A 22,249-nucleotide genomic window follows, 5' to 3' on the forward strand; every position below is an offset into this window, starting at 1 on the left:
GCAGTAAAACCAAAAACAAACAAAATAATAATTAAATAAAACACTAAATAAATACAAATCATCTTTTGAATTCCTGAGGGAATGCTTAATTTAATATAAAATACCAGTCTGTTAGGTTATGCAATCAAGCTACATTTTAGACATTTCTAAATAGACACAATTTTTGTGATAAAACAAGTAACTTCAACACATTTTTAGAATACCGTCTTTTTTTTTAATCTAAGTTACCAATAACTTATTGGTAACTAATAAGTAGAACAGTAGAGATTAAACAATTTCTAAATATCTATTTATTACCATACTAATAATTTCATCATTTGAATATTACAACCAAAGGATTTGGTTTCCGGGAAAAACACGTGTTTTTAACAACTCACTGTCGAGCTTAGTGTCATATTTTCGTTGTCTCCATAATAGCTAACACTTCACCAGTTAAAATTACATGCAGAATATTACGCCATGAGATTTCTAGACTCATAGGTCTTACTAATAAAAGTACAATGATCAGTTTTAGGTTTGCCAAAACTTGTTGAAAAGTGATTTTCATTTTCTTTTTTTCTTTTTTCAGTGATGGACTGCAAGGTTATTCTGGATGGCCTGCAGAGATATGGCCCCACGCCAATGTATCTACCGGTCAGCTACCAGATCCTCAATGCTGAGTCAGCATTCTTCTTACTGGAGGCAAACCAGGACATAATGAGGAACTCCAGCCTCCAAGCTCGAACAGAGTCCTTCTTTATCCATCAAGCTCGGCAGATGCCCTTTGTCAATGCTAGCTACGGGCCACTCTCTGTCCAGCAACCTGTTCCTCTGGAGATGCTACAAATACTGCCAGGCCCATTTAATGCACCATCCCTCACTTTATCAACAGCGCCAACATCGGCAACCTCTTCGCCTCTGTTTACGTTCAACTGGAAGGTGCACACATACATCATCAGTGAGCAGATTCATCCCAGTTGGCCAAAGGTTCAAGTGTTGTTCTACATTGCAGGGAGGGACTGGGATGATTACAGCACCGTCCACAAGTTACCTTGCGTCCGGATGTTTGCTTTTCATGAGACCCAAGAGGTGCGAGGTACTTGTAGACTAAAAGGTGAGCTAGGGATTTGTGTTGCTGAGCTGGAACCTCTGGCCAGCTGGTTCAGCCCTCCAACTGTGAGGCCCGGCAGGCAGCGGGTCTCAGAGCAGGCTCAGGGTACTCCTGTGGAGCTCTACTACATAATTCAAACCACGGACAGTGGAGACTGCAGCTCAGAGGACTCCAGAAAGGGCAGCCCGGTTCACCCTGAACAGCAGAGGCCTTTGGGCTACTTTGCAGGGCATACACCTATGCAGCGCATTGGGAGCGTCAGACTGTTGCAGCCATTATCTGAGCTGAAGTTGGACAATAACTTTGTGGTGATGGCCCCCTCTAAACCCATAAGACAGAGAGAGACGGTCTCCACTTTTCTGGCCTTGTCCACACTTTCATCAGTGCAAATTTTCACCCTCAGGTGAGTTAAATTCCTAAATATACTCTTAAGATTGTGTTAGACAAAATGTTGAATCTGCATTTTCTTTTTTCAAGCAATTACACTTTTGAAGGTTGTGTGGCTGTTTTTTATTATTTCATTTCCTATAACAGATTGTTCTTTAAGTTTAAGCAGAATAGATGATTCATTTATAGTTCTGGTTTTCTGAAAATGCTTTGGGAACAACTTTTTTGTTTCTTAGCATTCACAACTAAAAAGTTCTTCCTACATTATAATTATTGTACTTCTTTCTTGATCAATTTAATTTAATCTTTTTCAAAAGCAACATGCAAAAGATATTAGAAAACCAGGGTTATAGACTGTAAATACTGTAGGTCTGGTTCAACACAACCTAAAATGAAGACTGAAAACTCAAATGGAATATGATGGCTTGTGTCTGGATTCATTTTATCCCTAGTGGTTTTGGAATAGATTAAAGCTTAATCTGGAAGAGCTCAGATCTCAATCCTATTCAGACAGTTTGGATGATGCTCAAAAGATAGGCTGGTTATTGCGTTCCTACATGATTTCGTCCAATTTTCATCTTCTTTCAGTGCTTCGTCTGGGACTTCTCCTGTTGACTTTGATTTCTCCCTGGGATTGTTTACCGTTCATGCACTTTCTAGTAAGTGCATGAACATACCAGGCTCATGGCCAAACGTTAGCGATTGGGTTAAATGTAAAACTACAACAGAGCCACCATGCCTTCAGCAAGAAATTCTTCCTCAATAAATTCTAATTTATACTCTCTATTGTAGTTTTTAAAATGCACTGAAGTTATATTTTATATTATTATTGCATCCTGGAGAAAGAACTCTTTAAAAGCTTTTTTAAAATTCCAAGTTTAACATCACATTCACACAAATGAAGATTGGTTTCAAACTTCTGGCTGACACTGAATCTTGTGCAGCAGTAAATAAGACTTAATTAAACGATATTTGAGACCACATTTTTTTAAGAATTTCACATCGCAGGAGATTAACTGTCTCTTAATATGCACCATTTAAGAGAAAATTTTAGTGAATCAATATCTTACTGAGATAGTTTGACTTCATAACAACTTCCCCAGTCATTCATTGTTGATCACATTATGAATGGTTAAAATAATCCAAGCCACATATTTGAGTATCTGTAATTTGTTTGCTTGGATAACACTTTAATTACATCTTAGTGATTCCTCTTTTATACTCTTGTTCTTGTCATATGCACTAATTTTCTAAATAGCACATTTGGAACCTTTTTTGTCTTATTTGACTAAAGAGAGGTGCAACAAAGTATGACACATTGAGCCTACTCTGCACCAAATTACTATTCAAAGTGACTTTAATTGCTCCATGTTGTTTGATGCAAATTAAGGTATAAGGAACATGCATTTCCGCTTGGCTATCCTCCTTCCTGCAATCTAAGTCATGGCAGATGAATCAGTTAGCAGCGTCGAAGTGAAGCTGCAACAGAGGGCTTTGGCAATTTGTCAACCTTGGGTGAGCAGGAAATCTGCCAAAAAGCCTCATTGGTTTTTGTCTCACACCAACGATGATGAACTCCCATGAAGTATTAGTGCTCCCACTGTGTGTTTGTCACATTTATCAGCGTGAGTGCAAATGGAAACTTTCAAGGCGATATTTTGCCTTCAGTTCCTCTTTGCACCATTCGTTTTTAGAACTTTTTTTTGTTTTTTCCGCTGGGAGAGCAACAGCTTAAAATTCATCAGAAATATCTCATTAGTAACCAAATGCTCAGATATCAAAGTGTTTGAAAACCCATGCAACTTTGCACTGCTTTGAGGCTATGGAACCAAAGTTTGTAAGAAGATTGATGATTGATGATTTCTTGCTGGTTTTGCCATGTGTTGCCTTCACATTCAGTGACAAAAGCAGGGGGTATAGGTACGTTTTCCCTGATCCTATATTTTTAATCGCATACATTTTAAAGCTCATCATATTTCCATGATGATGTATATTCTTACTCAGCATAACAAGAGGTGGTTCACAGAGGAGTGAGTGTCTGTGCTGTTTTTGATTCTGTGTTGTTAAGCAGTGATGTTATTCCTCCTCCTTTCATTGCATGTATTTGCACACTGTCAGCCAATGTTTGCTTTTGCTGTAGTGTGGCTGTGTTTGTGGTCAGATTAGTTTAAGTAGCTTTGGTGTGCTTCTCTCAGCTGCTCAGGCTTCATTAACTATTTATGGATCACTCTCTTCCTTCCCCACTATCTTCATTCCATGTCTTATCCATTCTCTATCTTTCATGTACTTGTTTAACTTGTGACAAAAGAATATAAGCATTTCTTTTTATAGCCTTTATTCATACCAATGCTGCTGTCAGATGGTATCAGTAGAGTTTTTCTTCAAAATTGAACTTCCCTGATTGTGGGTTAATCATTGAATAACTACACATTGGACAGAATATTGCAGTCTAGTGTTCCTTTTCTTCATACTGCAAAACTTCAACCATGATGCAAGAGCTACAAATTGTATGCAGTTGAAATCAAGAGTCATTTATGCAATGAATCAGTTTTCTGGGTTTACTGTTTTGAGAGTGGTACATTCTGTACATAAAAGCAAGCACAAACAGTTCCTCTGAAAAGCGTAAATTTTTTCTTTCAATTTCTAAGTCCTGACACAGATTTTTTAACTGAATTTTAACTCATGTTCCATGCTGACAAAATAATATGCTTTGAATTAAACTATTTTTCAAGTCATTTGCACCCTCTGAAGTATGTTTTGTACCAAGGATGTCCTTTATTTAACTCCATTTGAGAAACTTTCTTGTTCCCATCAATGCAAATCACCCCCAATTACCATTATTTTATAAAGACCATCGAAGCACTAAACTGTTTTATATTGACCATTATTTGAGCTTTGTTTCTCTGGAGCTCCTTCAGACTCACCAAGGACTGAACTATCTGGCTGCTTCACTGACATAGGCTGCCCTAAGGCTGCCATATGCTTTATAATCTTAGTGAAAGCACTTGGTTGCACTGGATTTTGTTCGGGAGTACCGGAGTAAAGTATGACGAATGTATATGAATGTCACAATTTTTCATATTTTATATTTAAAACATTTTGGGAAAAAATGTATCAATCATTCCAATAAAATCTATGAAGGTTTTGTGATTATGGCAAAATATGAATGAGTCATAGGGATGAAAGCAGTTTTGCCCCTCTTTCTTCTACAGTGTTCATCATAACGTGTACATTTTCTGAGAACACTATTCACCACTAAGGCACATTTTCTTCATTATGGTTCATATGGTGGAGAGGTTTTTAGAAAAGATAAACATGTGCATCCTTGCACTCCAGCAAGCTTTCTTGAAATTTGCTCCGTTAGACAGATTGAATAAATAGAGAAATCTGTCAATGTGTCCTAAAGGGTTCAATTTCCTGCCACTGGCAGGATAAGAACAGCAGGAACACAAAATTGAAAAATGCGAGAAGATTTTTGGGTCACTGCAATTAATTCAGGCTCGGCACATCAATTTTCAAATAATAGAGAGAAAAGTCAAACAAAACAAATGGAGCATGGTAATTGTGATTTATTTCATAGTTTTCCTATTGAGTCACATACATCCACATCGTCTTTATTATTCGTTTTAAGGAGATTCAAGCTTTGACATGTCTGTTTGCAAAACAAGCAACTGATTATTCAACCAAAAACATTACATTTATGGGTTATATTGCTTAAAATACTAAGCACACACTCCATGACTTTGCAATGGAGTGTCATCTTACAGATCACTAAGGTGGCTTGTGACTGTGAGATGCTATATTGTGAGGCTACAGCCCTTTGCTGCGATGAGTTTATCGCTGCGGAGGTTTTTGCCATATAATATTGTCAATTTATGTATATTAAGTATTTTTATAAATTAAGATATTTAATATATAATTTTATTCGAGTGGATATTATTTCCTGAAGCATATGTATTACTCTAAAAAAAAGGCATTTATAATGAATCAGTTACTTTACTTTCACTCTCATTTTGGTTAACACCAGTTTTTTATTCTAAAGTATTGCAAATTATGACTGATCCTGGAGAACTCCAAGCGATGTTCCACTGGTGGATGTTATTTATTAGTCATGTAACCACAATAAGCTATTTACAGGCAGTAGAAAATTACTAGAAATAATTTCCTTCTAACATAGATGCAAAATGTCAATTAAAATGAATGGACATATGACTAGTATGAAACTTCCTGTATCAGCAGTTCCTTTTGTTCTGGAAAAATGTGAGTAGGGTAGAAAAAGGATAGTAGTGTCTTACATTTTGCTGTTTTTTGCTGTCACTTTTATTCTAAAATCTAAAATAAATGTTACACTTTAAGGTATGTGAGCTAAGTGAGTGATACAATATTTTATTTCACTTTTAATGTAGTCTTCCGATTCAATTCCAAAACAGTCGATTCTACTTACATAATATTTTAAACTTTAAAGCTTAATAAATTATTAAGTGACTTTCTTCATTCTCTTTGTTAATATTAAGCTCAAATTTAAGCTTTGGCCCACTGGTGTTGTTTATTTACACTAGTGGAGACAGACCAAAGTGACAGTCTGGTCGCTTGTGATAAGTATTTTTTTTTTTATATTTAAATATAACATTTGCAATCTGTGACCAAAAGCAACTTCGTAAAAGTGCTTGCTATATCAGCTATTGTACTTGAGCCCCTGAAACTTTCAAATTGCATCTGTTGTTTTGCTTTTTTGGTTATTTTATTTTTTTGAACAATCCAAAAATTACATTGACTCCCACTTTAGTTCTGGTACCCAAATGTTTTTTTTTTTCATCCCAAAGCAGATGTAACTGATTGGGGGAGAAGGGAGTTTATATCTCCAGTTTAGACACATTTTTACATCTGAATTATTCATTAGTCAGACTTAATTAGCAAACAAACAAAGTGAAAATTCAAGGTAATGGACTGTAAATGACTGGATAAAATTGTGAAAAGGATGTAATGGATTAAGGAAAACATTGAAAGAGGTCAGAAAGCTTTTAGAAATAATAATTACTTATGTAGTGTTTGCAAAAACTTTTTAGCTATGTGGGAGAGTCTCAGGCTGGTACTTTTTTAAAGTACCTGCCTTTATACTTGCTGCAGATTTAAGTAAAGCTTTACACTAACTTAATACAATTAGTCAGAATTGTTTGTGTTTTATTTGTTTGTGTGTATGTCAATCTTTAATCTTTATATTGTGAGTTAATCCCTTTTTATAAAGTTTAGTGCAGCCGGACTTCCCTCTTGGGGTTTTATTTTGGGATGACATCCCGAGATTATCATTTCTGGACAAACTTTCAACAGTCTCAAGAAGGCTTTTATATTCAAGCATTAATACATTTTTACATGTTGAATATGATGCATTGAATTAAAATTCACTTGAGGGGTTAAACACAGTGGTGTTCATTAATAATTATTGTAATTACTTCAAACTCTTTGTTTTGCTTCCCTTGTACTTCTGTGCTACAATCTGCTCAATTTTCATGTAGCACAAAGTACGCCATAATGTGAAGTCATGCAGACTTCACATTATGGCGTGAAGTTGAGGAAAGCTCTTACAAGGAAAGAGGAGATTGAGATCCTAAATGTTTCACTGACAATCTGTCACCTAAAATGATGTCTCCAAAACAACACAATTACTGCAGACATTAGTCACAAAGTAGTTGGATACTTGCCACATTAACACTTTAATTCAGTGTACAGAGTTTTTTTTTTTTTTTTGTGACATATTTATCACACTGTAAAGGCCACCAGTTGTCAAGATTTTTTAAATTGCTTCATTTGCAAGGTTATAGGAAAAGCACGTTTATCAATATAAAGTAAATATAAAGTAAAGTACAATTTAAAGTAAAGTTTTCATTCGACAAAGTTAAATTATGTTGGTAATTTTAGAGACATGCTTTTGCAAACACTGCCTCAAGCCCTCTGTAAGGGAAAAGTAAAGAAGAAATTGGTACCTTAAGCCTCTCACCTTAGTGGTTTTATTTCTTTCTTTTTTTCCTTATTTATTTATTTATCTTCTATCTTGGTTTCATAGTCAAATTACCTAATATCATGGGACGTCTGTATTGGCCACTTTCATTGCCTGGATCTTATCTAAACAAATATTATGCAGTTATTTTACATTTAATTGCAGGTTTTTAGTCCCAGTCCCTGATAACAAGTAGACAGTGAGGAATCTTTAAATCTACATTTTGTACTTGCAGATACACGTACACGGACACACACACACATACATTAATCTGTAGAGTTGCCCTGAACCAGCTAAAAGTCACGCTGTGTTTGTCATGTTAAAGTCTCCCTAAGGAATCAGTAATTCCCTGCCTCATTAGGTAAAGAGAGAGTGGTGTAACAGGTTGCTTAAAGATTCTCAAGCTACTCCTTATTCAACATGCAAATTAAACCACTATTTTCTCCTCAACAAATTAACAGGCTTTTCAAAAGATAAATTGCCCTAGCTGTACTGTAATTTTGACTAAACAATCCAACATATTTCCGCTAAACCCCTCAGGGGGAAAAATTGCTAATGAATGCAAATGAATTTCTAAAATGTGAGAGTGTAAAGGTAGAAGTATGAGATTTTTCAAACTGTGCCAGTCAAAAGTAAGTTATTTTATTTTGGGCATAGCAGATTAGCAAGGCAGAAATCTTAATAGATCCAGAAAGACTGGTCATATTTGGACATTGTAAGATGATATCAAGTCCTCGTCTTTCAAATTCTGAGCAGGTTTCAGGTTTACAGGTCCTGTACATGACCTGCTTGCTGTTTTTGGCATTGTTGGATAAAATATCAACAGAAGAAAATGTTGAAATAAAAATGTTTCCTACAGTGTATTATATTCATCTTGCCACTCTCGACTGTGATCCAGTTCTTTGTTAAAGGTCGCCTGAGATGGGTATGTCTCTTTTCCATTTTCATTCTCTGGTTATCTGTACTTTTTTTTGTATTTTATCTGCTGCTCTTTTTGCTGTCTCTCCCCTAGTTGGTTCATAACCTTTCCTTCTCTGTATATGCTGTTGTCTTTGTCATTCCCTTATCATCGGAAGTATATATATATATATATAATATATATATATATATATATATATATATAAAACACATCCACTGAGGATGTAAAGTTCCTAATACAGAAAAGTTACTATATCTTCAGTGACTTGTTCAGAACCATAACAAACTTAAGTCATGAAATAATTCAGACTTGCTTATGTTTTGTGAAATTTTAAGCAGGATTGGGGGTGATCGGTGATAAATAATGACAAGACGCTGTTCTGCTAGAATAAATGTGTCCTTTTATTCTGCCACAGATTACAGCAAATTCATTCACACAACAAACAATACGCAATGCTTAGATTCTTTCAATCCGCTCTTACCGTGACACAGTGAACCGGAGAGTCGACAGTTCAGGGAAGAGCTGCAGCAACACGTAATTGGGCGTCCATACTCTACTCCGACGCTACTTTGACTCTAACTCAACAATGGGACTTTTCTGCTTTTTATACTCATTACCAAAACAACCTCGAATGAAAGAAGGGAATGGCCATTTCCCCTCTTCCAGACGGCTTAGCCAATCAGAATGTTACTTCCCTGCCCAATTCAATCAACATACAGAACAAGTTCCACTTGGCCTCCTGTGGTACATGTCTGGACCCCCCGTGGTCCATGGGCTCCAGAGGCCATGAGCATTCCTTGATTCAATCAACATACAGCACTCAACTTCTTAAAATTTGTTGAAAATGTATAAAATGAGACAATTTATCAAAGAACATAGAAAATTCGTATATCACTAAAATGAGCATGAAACGTACAATTTATCAAAGAACATAGAAAATTCTCATATCAGCTTATCAAAAGGAATGGATTTAAGGACTGTGAACTTTATCTCATAAAAATTGTTTTGAAAATCAACTGGTGTAGATTTTTTGTAGACTTTTTGAGTGAATAATGTTCATAAATCAAATTTACCACATTTCTGACTGAGATCCACATTTCTCTTGTTAAAAGGTGAATTTGACTCATTAACTGGGGATGTTCAAACTAGGGATGTTCACAGACTGTGGATAATTAATAGTTTATGACATCATGTTCATATTTAATCCACCTCATAAAAAATACCTCATATTTATCTTAAACTAAACTCTACATTAAGCTCTGGAATAAATAATTTTTTTATGACAGAGGCTTGTTTTATTAAAATAAAATACGCTTCCACCAAATTCTTATTCCCAGTCTCTATAGTCGTGCTTTTTAGCATAAATTCAAAGACATTTCCAGTTTTTCAAAAATGCAATACCATTATTTTCTTTCTGAAATTTGATGTTCTGTCTCTCATTCACTCACTCCATTAAATCCCACTTTATGGTTCTTCATTTACTTATTTATTAGTTAGCTTCAAATGTGTAGAATGTATTATATGCAGGCTTACTGTATACTTGAAAATCATCTGATTTATTGGAGAACATAAAAAACAAAAGCAAACTTGCTCCCTGTGCAACTTAAAATATGTCTATTCTCCCCCTGGACTTTGATTCTGTGTCCAGATATCGTCTCAAGACGTAGTCTTGTTCATTAATCCCAGGGCTTCATATTTCCTATTCATGGGTGTTATTGTTCTGAACTCTTTCACCTTTGACCTCCATTTTTGAAAAGATGAAGATGAGAGTAGGTGACTCTCACCAATGGGCTGTGGTTTTTCCCTCACAATTGGGAATCTCTTTCTTGAGAAAAGTATTCAAGTGTATTTGTGTTAATTTATTTTATTTTCTTCTTAAGAATTTGGTCAAAAGAAGTTGGAAATGGATAGATAAATTTCAGCCTTTTAAAATCACAGCAGGGCCATCAAATGCTGAGGGAGGTAGTCACCAACATACAGGTCACTAACTTTCTGCAGAGCCAATAGCTGAAGACTCCTAAACTTTGTGTAACCTTCAGATTACCTCAAGCGCGGCATGCAAAGTGCTTTCCATCACTGAACACCTTTATTCAAATGTTAAATCTCTAAGTGTTGTGCAAAGTGTTGAATGCAGTGATGTAAAGCTTCAGACCAGTGGAAAAGTGTTTTTTGGAGTGATGAACGGTCCAGTCTGGAAGTTGCCAGGAGAACGGCACTTGCCTCATTGCAATATGTCAACTTTGAAAATTGTTGCAGGGCTGTGGGGTTATGTTTCTCTGGAATTGGCCTTGGCCTTTATGTTCCAGTGGAAGGAATGTTTTATAATTTAGCAATTTGGACACCACACGCTTAATTTTCAAACATCGTATCCAAAATGATCACATCCACAAACATTTTGTGGGAAAATGGTCAAGAATTAAAAATACAAACAAACACTCCCTAACTTTCCTAAGCCTTCTCTAAAGAAGAGACAAGCCTTAGCTTGTTGCCTATAACCAATGCATTTGGTAAAATGTTCAAAGTTTTTATTGATGTCCAGAGAACACAAAGCATATTCTGACTTTTTGGTTTTACTCATAATAGTTTATGAATGGATGAAAAAGTATATCAAACCAAGTCTTTGATGCACTTTAAACAGGTCAGCTTACTTTCACATGCACAAGCCTAGTTGTTGCGCATACAGCAGTGAAAAGGGAAAAAATCCAAAGGCAAAAATCCAGAGAGAGCAACAGAAAAGGACTGACAAAATGACAGAAAGGGAATATGGGGGGAATCATTAGACCCATGCAAAATTCAGCATGTTGTTTTGAACAGTGCCTTTCACTGGCCTTTAAGTTGTGTAGTGTTGGTCTTTGTGGGTTCAGCTGGGTAGTGGGTCAGCCATTGATCTAAAGATATAAGCTGATACTTTGGAACCAAGCCTTTATCATCCTACAGGGCTACTAACACTGTGGGTGGATAAGCCTCAAGCTGCTCAGGGGGGCTCACAACTGTGTGTGTGTCAGTGTCTATCGATGGCTGTGATCTGTTTGTATCTGCATACAGATTCATATGATCTCTGTACTTCCTTTTTTCTCCAGTCAGAGCACTGGGTAAAGGATATAAAAAAGGGGGTGGGAGAATGACAGGTTTAAAAATGATAGAAGAATACCCACTTTTAAAATTTTAATGAATCATATATTAATTATTACAAGAAAGAATAAGCTACGAATAACTTCAAAATGGCAAGTGGCAACGTGAGTCTGAAGCTCAAGAGACAAAACTCAAAGAAAAAAAGATTGTTGGAGATTCTTTGAGTAAGTGAAATTAAGTTAGGTCTATTTGTCCTCTGCTGTATTTGATTAGATTAAAGCTGGCAGGTTATGGCTAACCTGCCTGCTGACAAGACTTTTCAGCTATAAATTCAAAAATCTGAAGTGATTGGCTGCCTGCTTCTAATGGATTTAAGCTGTTCTCCTGCTGTTCCCTGTCTTGCCAGATTTGTCTGTGTGTAAAAGTGCAAACTATTTAGTTCTAAACATGACGAAACCAAATTCTAACATGTCATCAAGTATGTTTACTTAGCATAATTCCCTCCTGCCCTGAGCAGTGCATGTGTGCATTAGGTTCAAGTGTAATTCACATCAGCCCAATCGAGACAATCGAGTATGTTACTCTTGTGGTGATTGTCTTGTTTTATGATTCTTTTGTTTTTATTCATTTATTGCTCAACCAAATGGATATGTGGAGATGATACCCTAATTTTTTCAATGACTTCATTGGATCAGTGTTGCATCTTGCATTAGAATAGATGGGTTGCATTAATAAAATATAAACCTGTGTTTGAATGACCTTCAACCTGTTGAATCATCAAGGTGAACCTACCAGGAACTCATTATCTTCCAATTCTGTCTTATTCCATGACTACAACCTACCTAGAGGACCTGGACGTAGACAATGTTCAGAGCTCAGAGACATGGTGATGGTAGTATGAGTAGGACCGTGCCATTAGAATCAGAAACCTATTTCATTGAGGGTACAAAATGTTATATGGCTGTAATGAAGCATCTTACCACACACCTCCAATTCATACCTGGAAAATGCATGTGAAGCAGTTAAAGAGATGCCTGCTGGCCTTTTCAATCTGAGTTGAAACAATAAATTCCTCAGAATTTTGTGACTGTCACCATCTCTTTGCTCCTTTCTATTTTAATATTTCAAATATCTACAACTTATACAATCATACAATCATATATCCAAGTTATCCAAACTTGTGTGTGTGTGTGTATATATATATATATATATATATATATATATATATATATATATATATATATTTTTTTTTTTTTTTTAAACAAGATTATGTTATACATCCAGTTGATGTGTAAGCTCACACCAAGATTACAAATCCTTCATTGTCTGCCACCTCTTTTTTCATATGGTTTTCCACATTTCTGTTAATCAGTACAAACGTATTAAGTGTGGATGACAATTACTAGAGGACATGTGATTGTTTCATTTGAGTTTTCTCCATTTATCCTTGCTATGCGCCCCTTAAGGTCCCCTTTCTTTCTCCTTATCTTGCTTTTTGTGATATACAAATTGGCGCAAAATACACAAAGCAAGTTGCTGACACAAACAAGCTGCATTTCATTTTTCTGACGTTATTCTTCTATTTGAGTAGCTGCTTACAAATTCATGAAAATCATGAAAGGCACTGCAGTGAATTTTCAGGCCTACTCCTCAAATAGATTAATTCTCCATGTTTATATTAACTGATGGTTTATGCATCTCACTCTTAAAGAAAAAGCTTTACGCTGGAGGGACTGTTAGAATCCAATTGAAGAAGCTCAGAGCAGACTTTTTTTTTTCATTCAAGAGTCAGAACTGATCAAGCCAGAATAAGTATGTTTCATGTTTTAAATGGAATAGAATGTAATGATTTGAGTGTCTTAGGTTGTAGTTTAATCAGTAATTTCTGTTTATATATATATATATATATATATATATATATATATATATATATATATATATGTGTGTGTGTCAAGCTCACCTGTTTCACTAACCCCCTATACCAGTACTTTTCAAATAGGCTCAACACAAAATAATTGAAACACTGTCTGATACCAAAACATCTTTGAACTTCTTGTGCTTGGTGATTCACCCACAGATTTATTCGAACAAATGTAGGAGACAAATTTTAAATAACATTTGAGAAGGTAATCTCTAAGTTTTTTTGGTAATTTTAAATTATTTTTTTATCACTCGCAAGTGTGAGTGAAAAGAACGTTTCAGATATTATTGTGACTCCAGGAGACGTGCACATTTTGACACACATTGGTAAAAAAAAAAAAAAACCCTAAGAACATAGCTAAAACATGGAACAAACATCTTTTGATGTTGTTTAATGCAAGTATTCTACTAATTAATGTGTCAAAAAAATCATAGCCTTGTCTTAGCTATTTTCTTCCTGCTGGTTTTTGTCAAGGGCTTGAAAGAGATGTAGAGTGATGTGCAACAGGAAGCAAAAAAGGACTAAAATACTGGCTGACATATTGGCCATTTGAGATGTCAGCGTGCTGCTAATATTCTTTAATTTGCTTGATAATGGACTTTTTCAAGCATAACATGTCTTTTTACAGAAAAAATAATAATGATTATTGTTTTTTATTTTTTGTAAGTGCTGCTGAGAACTACTTAACAAATTGGAGGTGACACATCAGTGTTTATCACTCAAAATAGTTCCCCAAAAGTATGATTGCAGGGTGGGTTTGAGTTTATGATTAAATAATATCTGCTTTGTGCTGAACTGAAAGAGAATTTCTTCAGTTTTGACACGTTCAGGAAGCAAGCTGTTCCTCTCTCTCTTTTCTTTTTTCTTACCTGTTTGTTGTACTTTTTTCCAAATATTTGTAGTTTTTTCTTCTTTTCATAAAAAAATTATAAATATTTGTGTGGGAGAAAATTAGATGTAAAAAGAAAACCATTATGAAATTCAACTATGTAATCCCAGAGAAAAGGTATTAGGAAAATAAGTGGCAACAGGAAAGTAACAAAAAAGTCCCTTCACATTAAATGTGGACATAGATGTAGCTATAGAAATAGTTAACACCTAATAAAATACAATCCCTCACAAAATGGGTATTCTTTCAACCATTCCACATTTGGTAATTCTACAACCACCAATTTCTGTTTGTTTATGAAGAACGTTTTTGACAGGCCGACACCAATCAACAAATAATTGTACAATAGAAAGTTTCAAATGATTATGTAACCATTGCAAATTCAGCTGATACCTTTTTGAACCACCTTTCACTGTAAGAAATATGTAAGTCTTAAGAAATGACTTTACCAGCTTTTCACTTGTAGAGGCTAAGCATTTTGTAGTAAAATCAACTCTCCAATAAGACAAATGAACTTTGATCCAAGCCATTTCATAGTTGTTTTTACATTTTTGCCCCCTGATAAGGTCAGTTCAGGTCTAAATGATCAGTGGTCTCCCCTTCGCTGGCAAACAGCGTTTTACTGCTGCCAGGGAGAACAGACCCACCATTGTCACTCCCCACAGCTTGATGCAGACAGACTGTGTTGTGGCTCAAGGGAGCTTTACACACCCACACACGCACACACGCACGCAGAGAGAACATCCCAAAGGGAATTCTTCTTATAAAGGGATCAGTGTAAACATCCACCGGCAGTTGAGGTATTGGTAGCCCTGTGAAGTGAGAGCAATGCTGGGGGCATGGTGCTGGTTGATAAGAACTGCTAACATATAGTAGAGAAGAAAGTTAGTCAGTTGCAATGTTATCAAGCACCTTAGGAAAGCAAATTTAACATGAGCTATAAAGCTTTTGTCCAAATTGGTCTTATTTTGTTAAATTTATAGAGATGGCTATATTTTTAATTTAGAAAATTGTGCTTAATTTGAGTGAGTTAGAACTGAGTAGAAATGGAGGAACAAAGCTTTTTTTACAATAAAAAGGTTAGAAAGAATGACAGATAATAGCTGGTATTGTGCTTGATAAAAACAGAAATAAAATACCTCTTATGATGATACTTTCTTTTTCCATGGATACAAAACACTTTCTCTTATTTATGCTATTTTGGGTCAGCTGGGTCAGATGTTTGACTGGTGGATGAATTTGCTGTTCATCCACCAGCAAATTTGGTGATATTGCACTGCTTGATCAAAAGTCTTTAGGAGATGAAATGAGCATAGTAGTATAAGTTTGCATATAAAAACTGGCAAAGAAACAGCAGAGGCATATAGGTGTAAAGAATTACAGAGGGAGAGGGAAATTATTATGGAATGAATATGTTGCAGTTGTATATTTTTTGTACACCACAGTTGTGAAGGATGTATGTATTATACATTAATTTTATCTTTGCACATATCAGTTGTAGTTACACCTTACTCTCTCTCTCTCTCTCTCTCTCTCTATATATATATATCTGTTTTGTATCCATGGAAAATTTTTGTTTGATTGTCTTTGTTGTCTTCTGGATATTGAAATCCAAGGAACAAACCTAAGTTTATTGCCACCATCATTTTTATTTATCTAAGATATTTGAGTCTGGCTCCTGCAGAAAATCTTAAAAAATCATGTATGCAAAATGATTATTTGTGGAAAAAAGTCAGAGAAGGAGAAAGACGGGGTTGCTGGAAATCTTGAACAGCTGTGGAAACAATCAGTTGTGAGATTTGTTTGTTTGATTCTCATCTCTCCTGACAATTACAGTGTGCCATGGAGTCATTTAAATTGCCGGAGAAGTGGCAGCTTATTTACACAACAAAGTGGAAGAACACCTCTCACGCTCGTAAGCACTGACAAGTGTACAGCGGCGAGAAAGTCACAGAACTCATACTATGGGCAAATATTTATTTTGCGGAATTTAAATTTAACTTTGAAAGCAGCTGCGTAAAAAGCGTAGAATTTTGTATCATATTCTTCTTTGCAGTGTTTCGTTAAAAGATTCAGCAAAGGTCAATGTAAAGTGGGAGACTATGATGCGAGACTAGCATACTGCAAATTGCTGCAATTTGAATTGAACCTTGAATTGTGAATTTTATCTACCTGTTGACTCAGAGAGACAGAAAGAGAGTCAGAGAAACGTTCCATGTCTGCTGTCAGCTTGTGTGTAAAGCTTGGATCTTATTTAAATTACGTTCTAGCTTGGGATTCAGTAATGTCAAGCACGTCCTCTGAAATGAACACCATGAACAGTGCATGATGAAACTGTTTTGCAAGGATAATGTTGTCTGCACGGTTGTTTACACAAAAAGATGTCATTAAGTTTATTTTAATGTCGTCTGGGAAGTGTGACATGTTTGTCCAAACAGTAATTCTTTCTACATAGTTTATTTTAACTTCACGACCAGATCTAAAACTTTAAGAAATGGAAAATCTTCTCTGAGGGGTTAAGTCAAGGTTGAACACTATGACTTCTTTGAGGTAGTCAGTTTTTATTCCAGTAACACAATATTACTTTTCTTTCTCTGCCTTTAATTTGATCCACACTAGAACACACTGGATGCTGGCTTTTAAGACTGCTTGAAAAGCCAAAGTTATTTTCCGTACTAAAGTTATTGTTCTTCAAGGCTGTGACAAAATAATAATAGGTCGTAGCTGGGAATGAACTCTCATTATTCTGGTGAAATATGTTTTAAAGAACAGTTGATGAGCTAGATTTTGTATAGTTACTAAGTTATGCTTTGAATTAAATTGATAAGAATCTGTTTTCTGCATTGTCAGCCAATGTTAATAGCACCAATGTTTGACATGTATAAAAACCTTTAGAAATTAACATTTATTCCACTTCTGTCATACAAAAAACCCCACAAAGAAACCAAGTAAACAAATGTTGAAGTTTCAGCTTTTATCTTCATTGCCAATGTGCTTTGAACTAATATGTTGGAGACATACACAAAAGATAGAGAACATTTTGTCATTCAGTCTCTCATTGCATCTCAACAGTCGATCAAAATCAAAGTAAAAAGTTTGTTTCATAGAGTAACATAAAATCACTCAAACATTTCACTGTAAACTTAAATATATTTTTTCTATAATCCACAAGAAAGGATCCACCATAATGCTTCTTTGTGCACAAGGATGCAGCAATCTGCTACTGAAGGACCTCTCCAGTTAAGCAACAGCTTTATTCATGGCAATGGAGACATAGTCCATCAACGATATTATCTTAACTACATTCTGCTGGACTGAATCCAGCTTTATTTTAGTAAGATGCCGTACAGTCATTGCCATTTGAACTTCAGTTCTTGGATGAGTATTGAATAAAGACTCTTAGCAGGCTTCATTTCATGAAATAGGTGAAAATACTTAGAATTTCTTTGAAATTTCTAGTAATATAATGTTTACTTTTTTCTATTTTCTACAGTTTTACAACAACGCAATTTTTTTCTTTTTCTCCGTTGTGTATCTACTTCACCTAAGAATTTAAAGATGAGTTTGGGAAAGATGTGATGAGGAAAATACTTTTCTTCTTATCAACAAGAGTGCGAAACAGAACTTTACAAATCCTGTTGTTGTTTGTACAAAAGTGAAAAAGCATCATTTTGAAAAACCTTCTGAGAAACATTTGGTCCGTAAATCCATACATGATTTCAATTTAGATTATTTTGCTTACACAGCTGATACCGCTATCTGAAAACAAACTGAAAAAAAATAAAAATAAAACAAGCGCTGAGAGAGAACACGTCTTCCTTTCTGTCCACACCTATTTACTCAAATACCGACAATTTTAGCACAAACAAATTTGCACTTGGCAAACCTCACTGCTAGCTTTTCCCTGTCTCCTATATGATGTGAAGTCTGCTGAGAGTAACTATTGAAGTAAGCGCATTGGTCCAAATAATGAAGTTCATACTGATCTTCTACAATGGTTGACATGCCCGATCAGGCTTGAATTGATGTAAGAGCAATTTCACCTTCTATTACCCAATAGAATAAACTGCATTATATGCTTATTTTCTTCCCGGCAGAAAGAGTACATGAAATCAGGATGGAATTTATTTATTTTGATGTGTGCTTTTTCTGTCACGGAGCCAATTATCTGATGTTTGTGAAATGTTCAATGTCACAATAATGTCAACTTTTAGTTGGGAATTGTAGGATTTGCATGGTGGGCATGATTTTTATTCTCACTTTTGCTACTCCTGCAATCAACTTGCCACCCTCCCGGAGCAACACAGAAATGTCACAATACTGCCAAGTTCAACAAGTGACATTTAGACTCTCATAGTACTGTGAGTTCAGTACCTAGCCAGCTATCTATTTCATCATGTACAATGACTGCCGTCATCCTTGGTGAGGCTAGAAAACGTATTATCTATTTTTCAATTCCTGATAACCTGACCACACAATGGCAGCTTTAACACCTCTGTGAGTTTGGGAATAAGGTACAAGAAAGCAATTAGTCTCTTCTCAACTGCTTTAGCTCTGACTGTTTATGCCGACCACATCATTAGTCCATTAATGTTTTTGTTTGTATGTGTCAAACCTGGCATAGCAATGTGCTCATACAATTTATGATCTAATTAGAGGGTATAACGAATAGTCAGCCATTTGTAAAGACTGTGATTAAAAAGCTTTAGTTACAAAGACTAATTGTTTAAATAATGGTTTTAGATGAGTATAATTTATATAAACACAGCAGTTATGGTTAATATGTTGTTACTCTATTTGATGCATAAATGTTTTATTTCTCTGAGAGTGAAGCAAATGAACTGACAATTATCAAGTAGAGACACATTTTGCTTGGTTTTCTTTACGCTTATATACATACATGCATAGATATATGCACATCTATATATATATGCAAACATAAATGCATGCAAAATATTTGGAAAATATTTGCAAGTTTGGTTTTTGCATGCAAAACATCCCTTTTAGGCACTGGCAAATATATATGCAAAGAGTCAGTTTCAAAAGGTGGAAAGAAATAATTTTTAAATCATATAATTTGGGCACACTTATCGTGATATAAATTTCATAAAGCCAATCAAAAAAGATGTTGTAAATTGGTACTTGTGTTAAAGCTCCAGAAAGTGCATTTATCAACCGGTCCAATGGAAAAAGTTGCTGTACAAACCAATTTATAAAGTTTGTGTATAAATTGCCTTGTTGCTTACAAGTTTTGCTTCTCCTAAAATTTTCTACATGAAAACAAAATGGATTTTAAAACTTTTTTGAGGTAAATGTGCAATTTAGAGCAATACAGAAACTGTACAAATTGTGACAAATTAATCACCAACAGCAGCATCAGAGTTAATCTGTGTAACCCGTTCTACATAAGGTTTACCAACTTGCAATAATCTGACCTGCTATATCCTGAGATTATACTGCATAGCCTCTTCTGCATCCCTCCAAATATTGGATCAGTCCAGGATCATCCATCCAAACCCACAGAGCAAATGCAAAGTCTAATTTTTATCCCCTGGATCCAACCTTGTGTCAAGTAGGTTTACTGGAAGCACTGACTGTGTGTTTGTATCCTGCATTTAACTGGCTAGGCTTCCTTTCAAATAGCAGCCATAGGGATCAGGATTCTGTCTGATACAACATGACCTCATTCCTTCAACTGTAATCTACAGCAGCAGTAGTAGCTGGTTCCTAAAATCCAGCATTAAAGCAAATTGGAAATTGGAAGTTTTTGCCACCCTGATTGGCATGCATTCTCACTAAACAAGAAAAATAAGAGCGAAAAACCATCATGACATAGTTTTCAAATGAGTTCTCATCTAAAATCCTGTGCTTGATCCACAAATCCAGTGACTCAATTGAGGATTGAAATATCCAACATGTCTGCGCACCAGACTAGTAATGTTCTTGAATTTTACATTTGGAATATCACATTGTAATGAGAGTCAAGCTGTGATGTACTGGAGGTGACTCTCTTTATGCTGCATTGGATATTGCACCGTCACACCCCTTGGTGTCATCATTCCCTTGGCTTTGCTTTAAGTACACACTCAGTACACACGGAGATGGCTCTAATATCCAAGCCAATATATCACCCATTTTTATTCATAATTGCAGTAATTTTGGGGGGATTTGATGTAAATTATGTAGATTTTGGATCAAGTATATTTTGACCCTGAAAAAAAAAATAACATGCCAAATAAGACACTTGATCTTGCATAAGAATTTGTTAAAGATTATTGGGGAACAAATCTTGTTTTTCCCCAATAATGAATAGATTTACATAGCATTACAATATTTAAAGTTTTCAAAAGTGTAATGAATAAATAAATAGCCAGTTCAGCTTTGTGTATGTGGTTTGGTGACAATTAAAGCAACACAAGAATTGAGCAGAACCCTGGCTTTATTTAACTTTACAGAGAACAACTTATATAGATTTCAACATAGACTGTGGAACATTCAAGTTACATTTAGTTGCAAAGATTTAAGTTTCAGTCTTTTTGCCATGTTTGGGTTAACACTGAATTCCAAGGATTCCCAGCAGTATCCAATACTTTCCATCTTATTTGTTTTCTCTTCATAGTCCATCCATAAAAATTAATAAATGCCACATTCTACAAAACTTTAAGATAATTTCATCATTTGCTAGTAGTGTGACACTTTATTTCTATCTGCTTGCAAAAACAAAGAAATACATTTTCTTAATTCTTTCCACTAGCATTGACAGTGATGATGCAGTTGTTCAAGAAACATTTTAGGGATTTCAAAATAATCTCAATGGAACATTTGTAATTGAATTGAATTTTTAGCAACTTTGCTCAAGGTGATTGCTGAGAATCTCTCTTAATGAAATCTTGCCATTCTATCCTCTCCCAGCCCTCCTTACAAAATGCTAGCAGTGTGTTGCCAAATCTTTCTGAAATCTGCTCATTGTTCTTGTATATAATATAAACATTTTGCTGCAGCTGAGTAGAATACATGCAACCACCTTTATTAAACTGATGAAAATCAATTCATCCATTTGTGCACGTGATGCATATCTCCAGACACTTATGATGAAACTGTGGGTGTCACTAAAGAGGCTCTTCTCCACTGATCTAGTGTCCAGTGGCAGGGTGCTTTGCATCAATGAGCTTGATGTTTGTATTGGACTTGCTGAAGTAAAGCTCAGGTACAATTAACATCTCCCTGGAAATCTAACCAATTCAGCTAATCAGAATCTTGTAAGAAGGCTGAAGGTTTTTAACATCTGACTCTTGACAGAGTTAGTAACCTCATTTCTACTCTTTTGGCCTCGATCCGCTGGGGTTTTATATGCCCTTCATGGATAAGTGGCTGTTATCTCCAATCCCATCCACTTTGTTATATTAAACCAACAAGTAGTGATTAATATTTAGAAGTGAAGCAATTTCACCACCATACTTTTTGCGCAGATGGCAGTTTGTCATTGTACCATAATGAAATTCAGTGGCCTCCTGAGAGCAGCGATTATTTTTTACGTTATTTTTACAAATGTTTGTAGAAGCAGTCTGCATGCCCAGGTGGAGGATTGTACACAAGTGTGGCCATAGAAATGATTGGATCCCCTGATTTCAATGTTTTGGAGTAATAATTCTCTGCACAGTATCTTGGCTTTTAAATAACTTTAAAGGCAAGTAATAATCATTCATTTATTGAAGGTACAGGTTTTCTTTTTCAGGTGACTTGAAATGTATAAGTTTGAACAAAAATACATCAGCACTTTAAACATTTTTAAGACGTTACTTATATTCTAGTTTGATATTTCTTCGAAGGGAAATGAGGACATTCTTAGAACTAAAACTTATTCATCTTATGAAGTTTAGTAACATTTGCTGATCTCTTTTTTTTTTTTCTTTTTTGGACACGATCAAAGGCTGAGTTTATGCAGCCATGTTAACATAAATCTTCCCTTAGGCTCT

The 22,249-nt window shown here is 35.3% G+C and overlaps 1 protein-coding gene across 1 annotated transcript in view; it reads left to right on the plus strand.

Annotated features, from left to right (window-relative positions):
- Nucleotides 1-561: 561 nt before the first annotated feature.
- Nucleotides 562-22,249, plus strand: part of LOC129356360 (transmembrane protein 132C-like) — a gene marked incomplete at its 5' end in the record, with an annotated part of 107,861 nt that continues 86,173 nt past the window's right edge. Inside the window, 1 exon segment of the mRNA XM_055025953.1 lies at nt 562-1,493. Within this exon segment, the coding sequence (XP_054881928.1) occupies nt 562-1,493 (932 nt within the window).

Source organism: Poeciliopsis prolifica, unplaced genomic scaffold (genome assembly GCF_027474105.1).
Source record: "Poeciliopsis prolifica strain line A6 unplaced genomic scaffold, Auburn_PproV2 SCAFFOLD167, whole genome shotgun sequence".
NCBI lineage: Eukaryota > Metazoa > Chordata > Actinopteri > Cyprinodontiformes > Poeciliidae > Poeciliopsis > Poeciliopsis prolifica.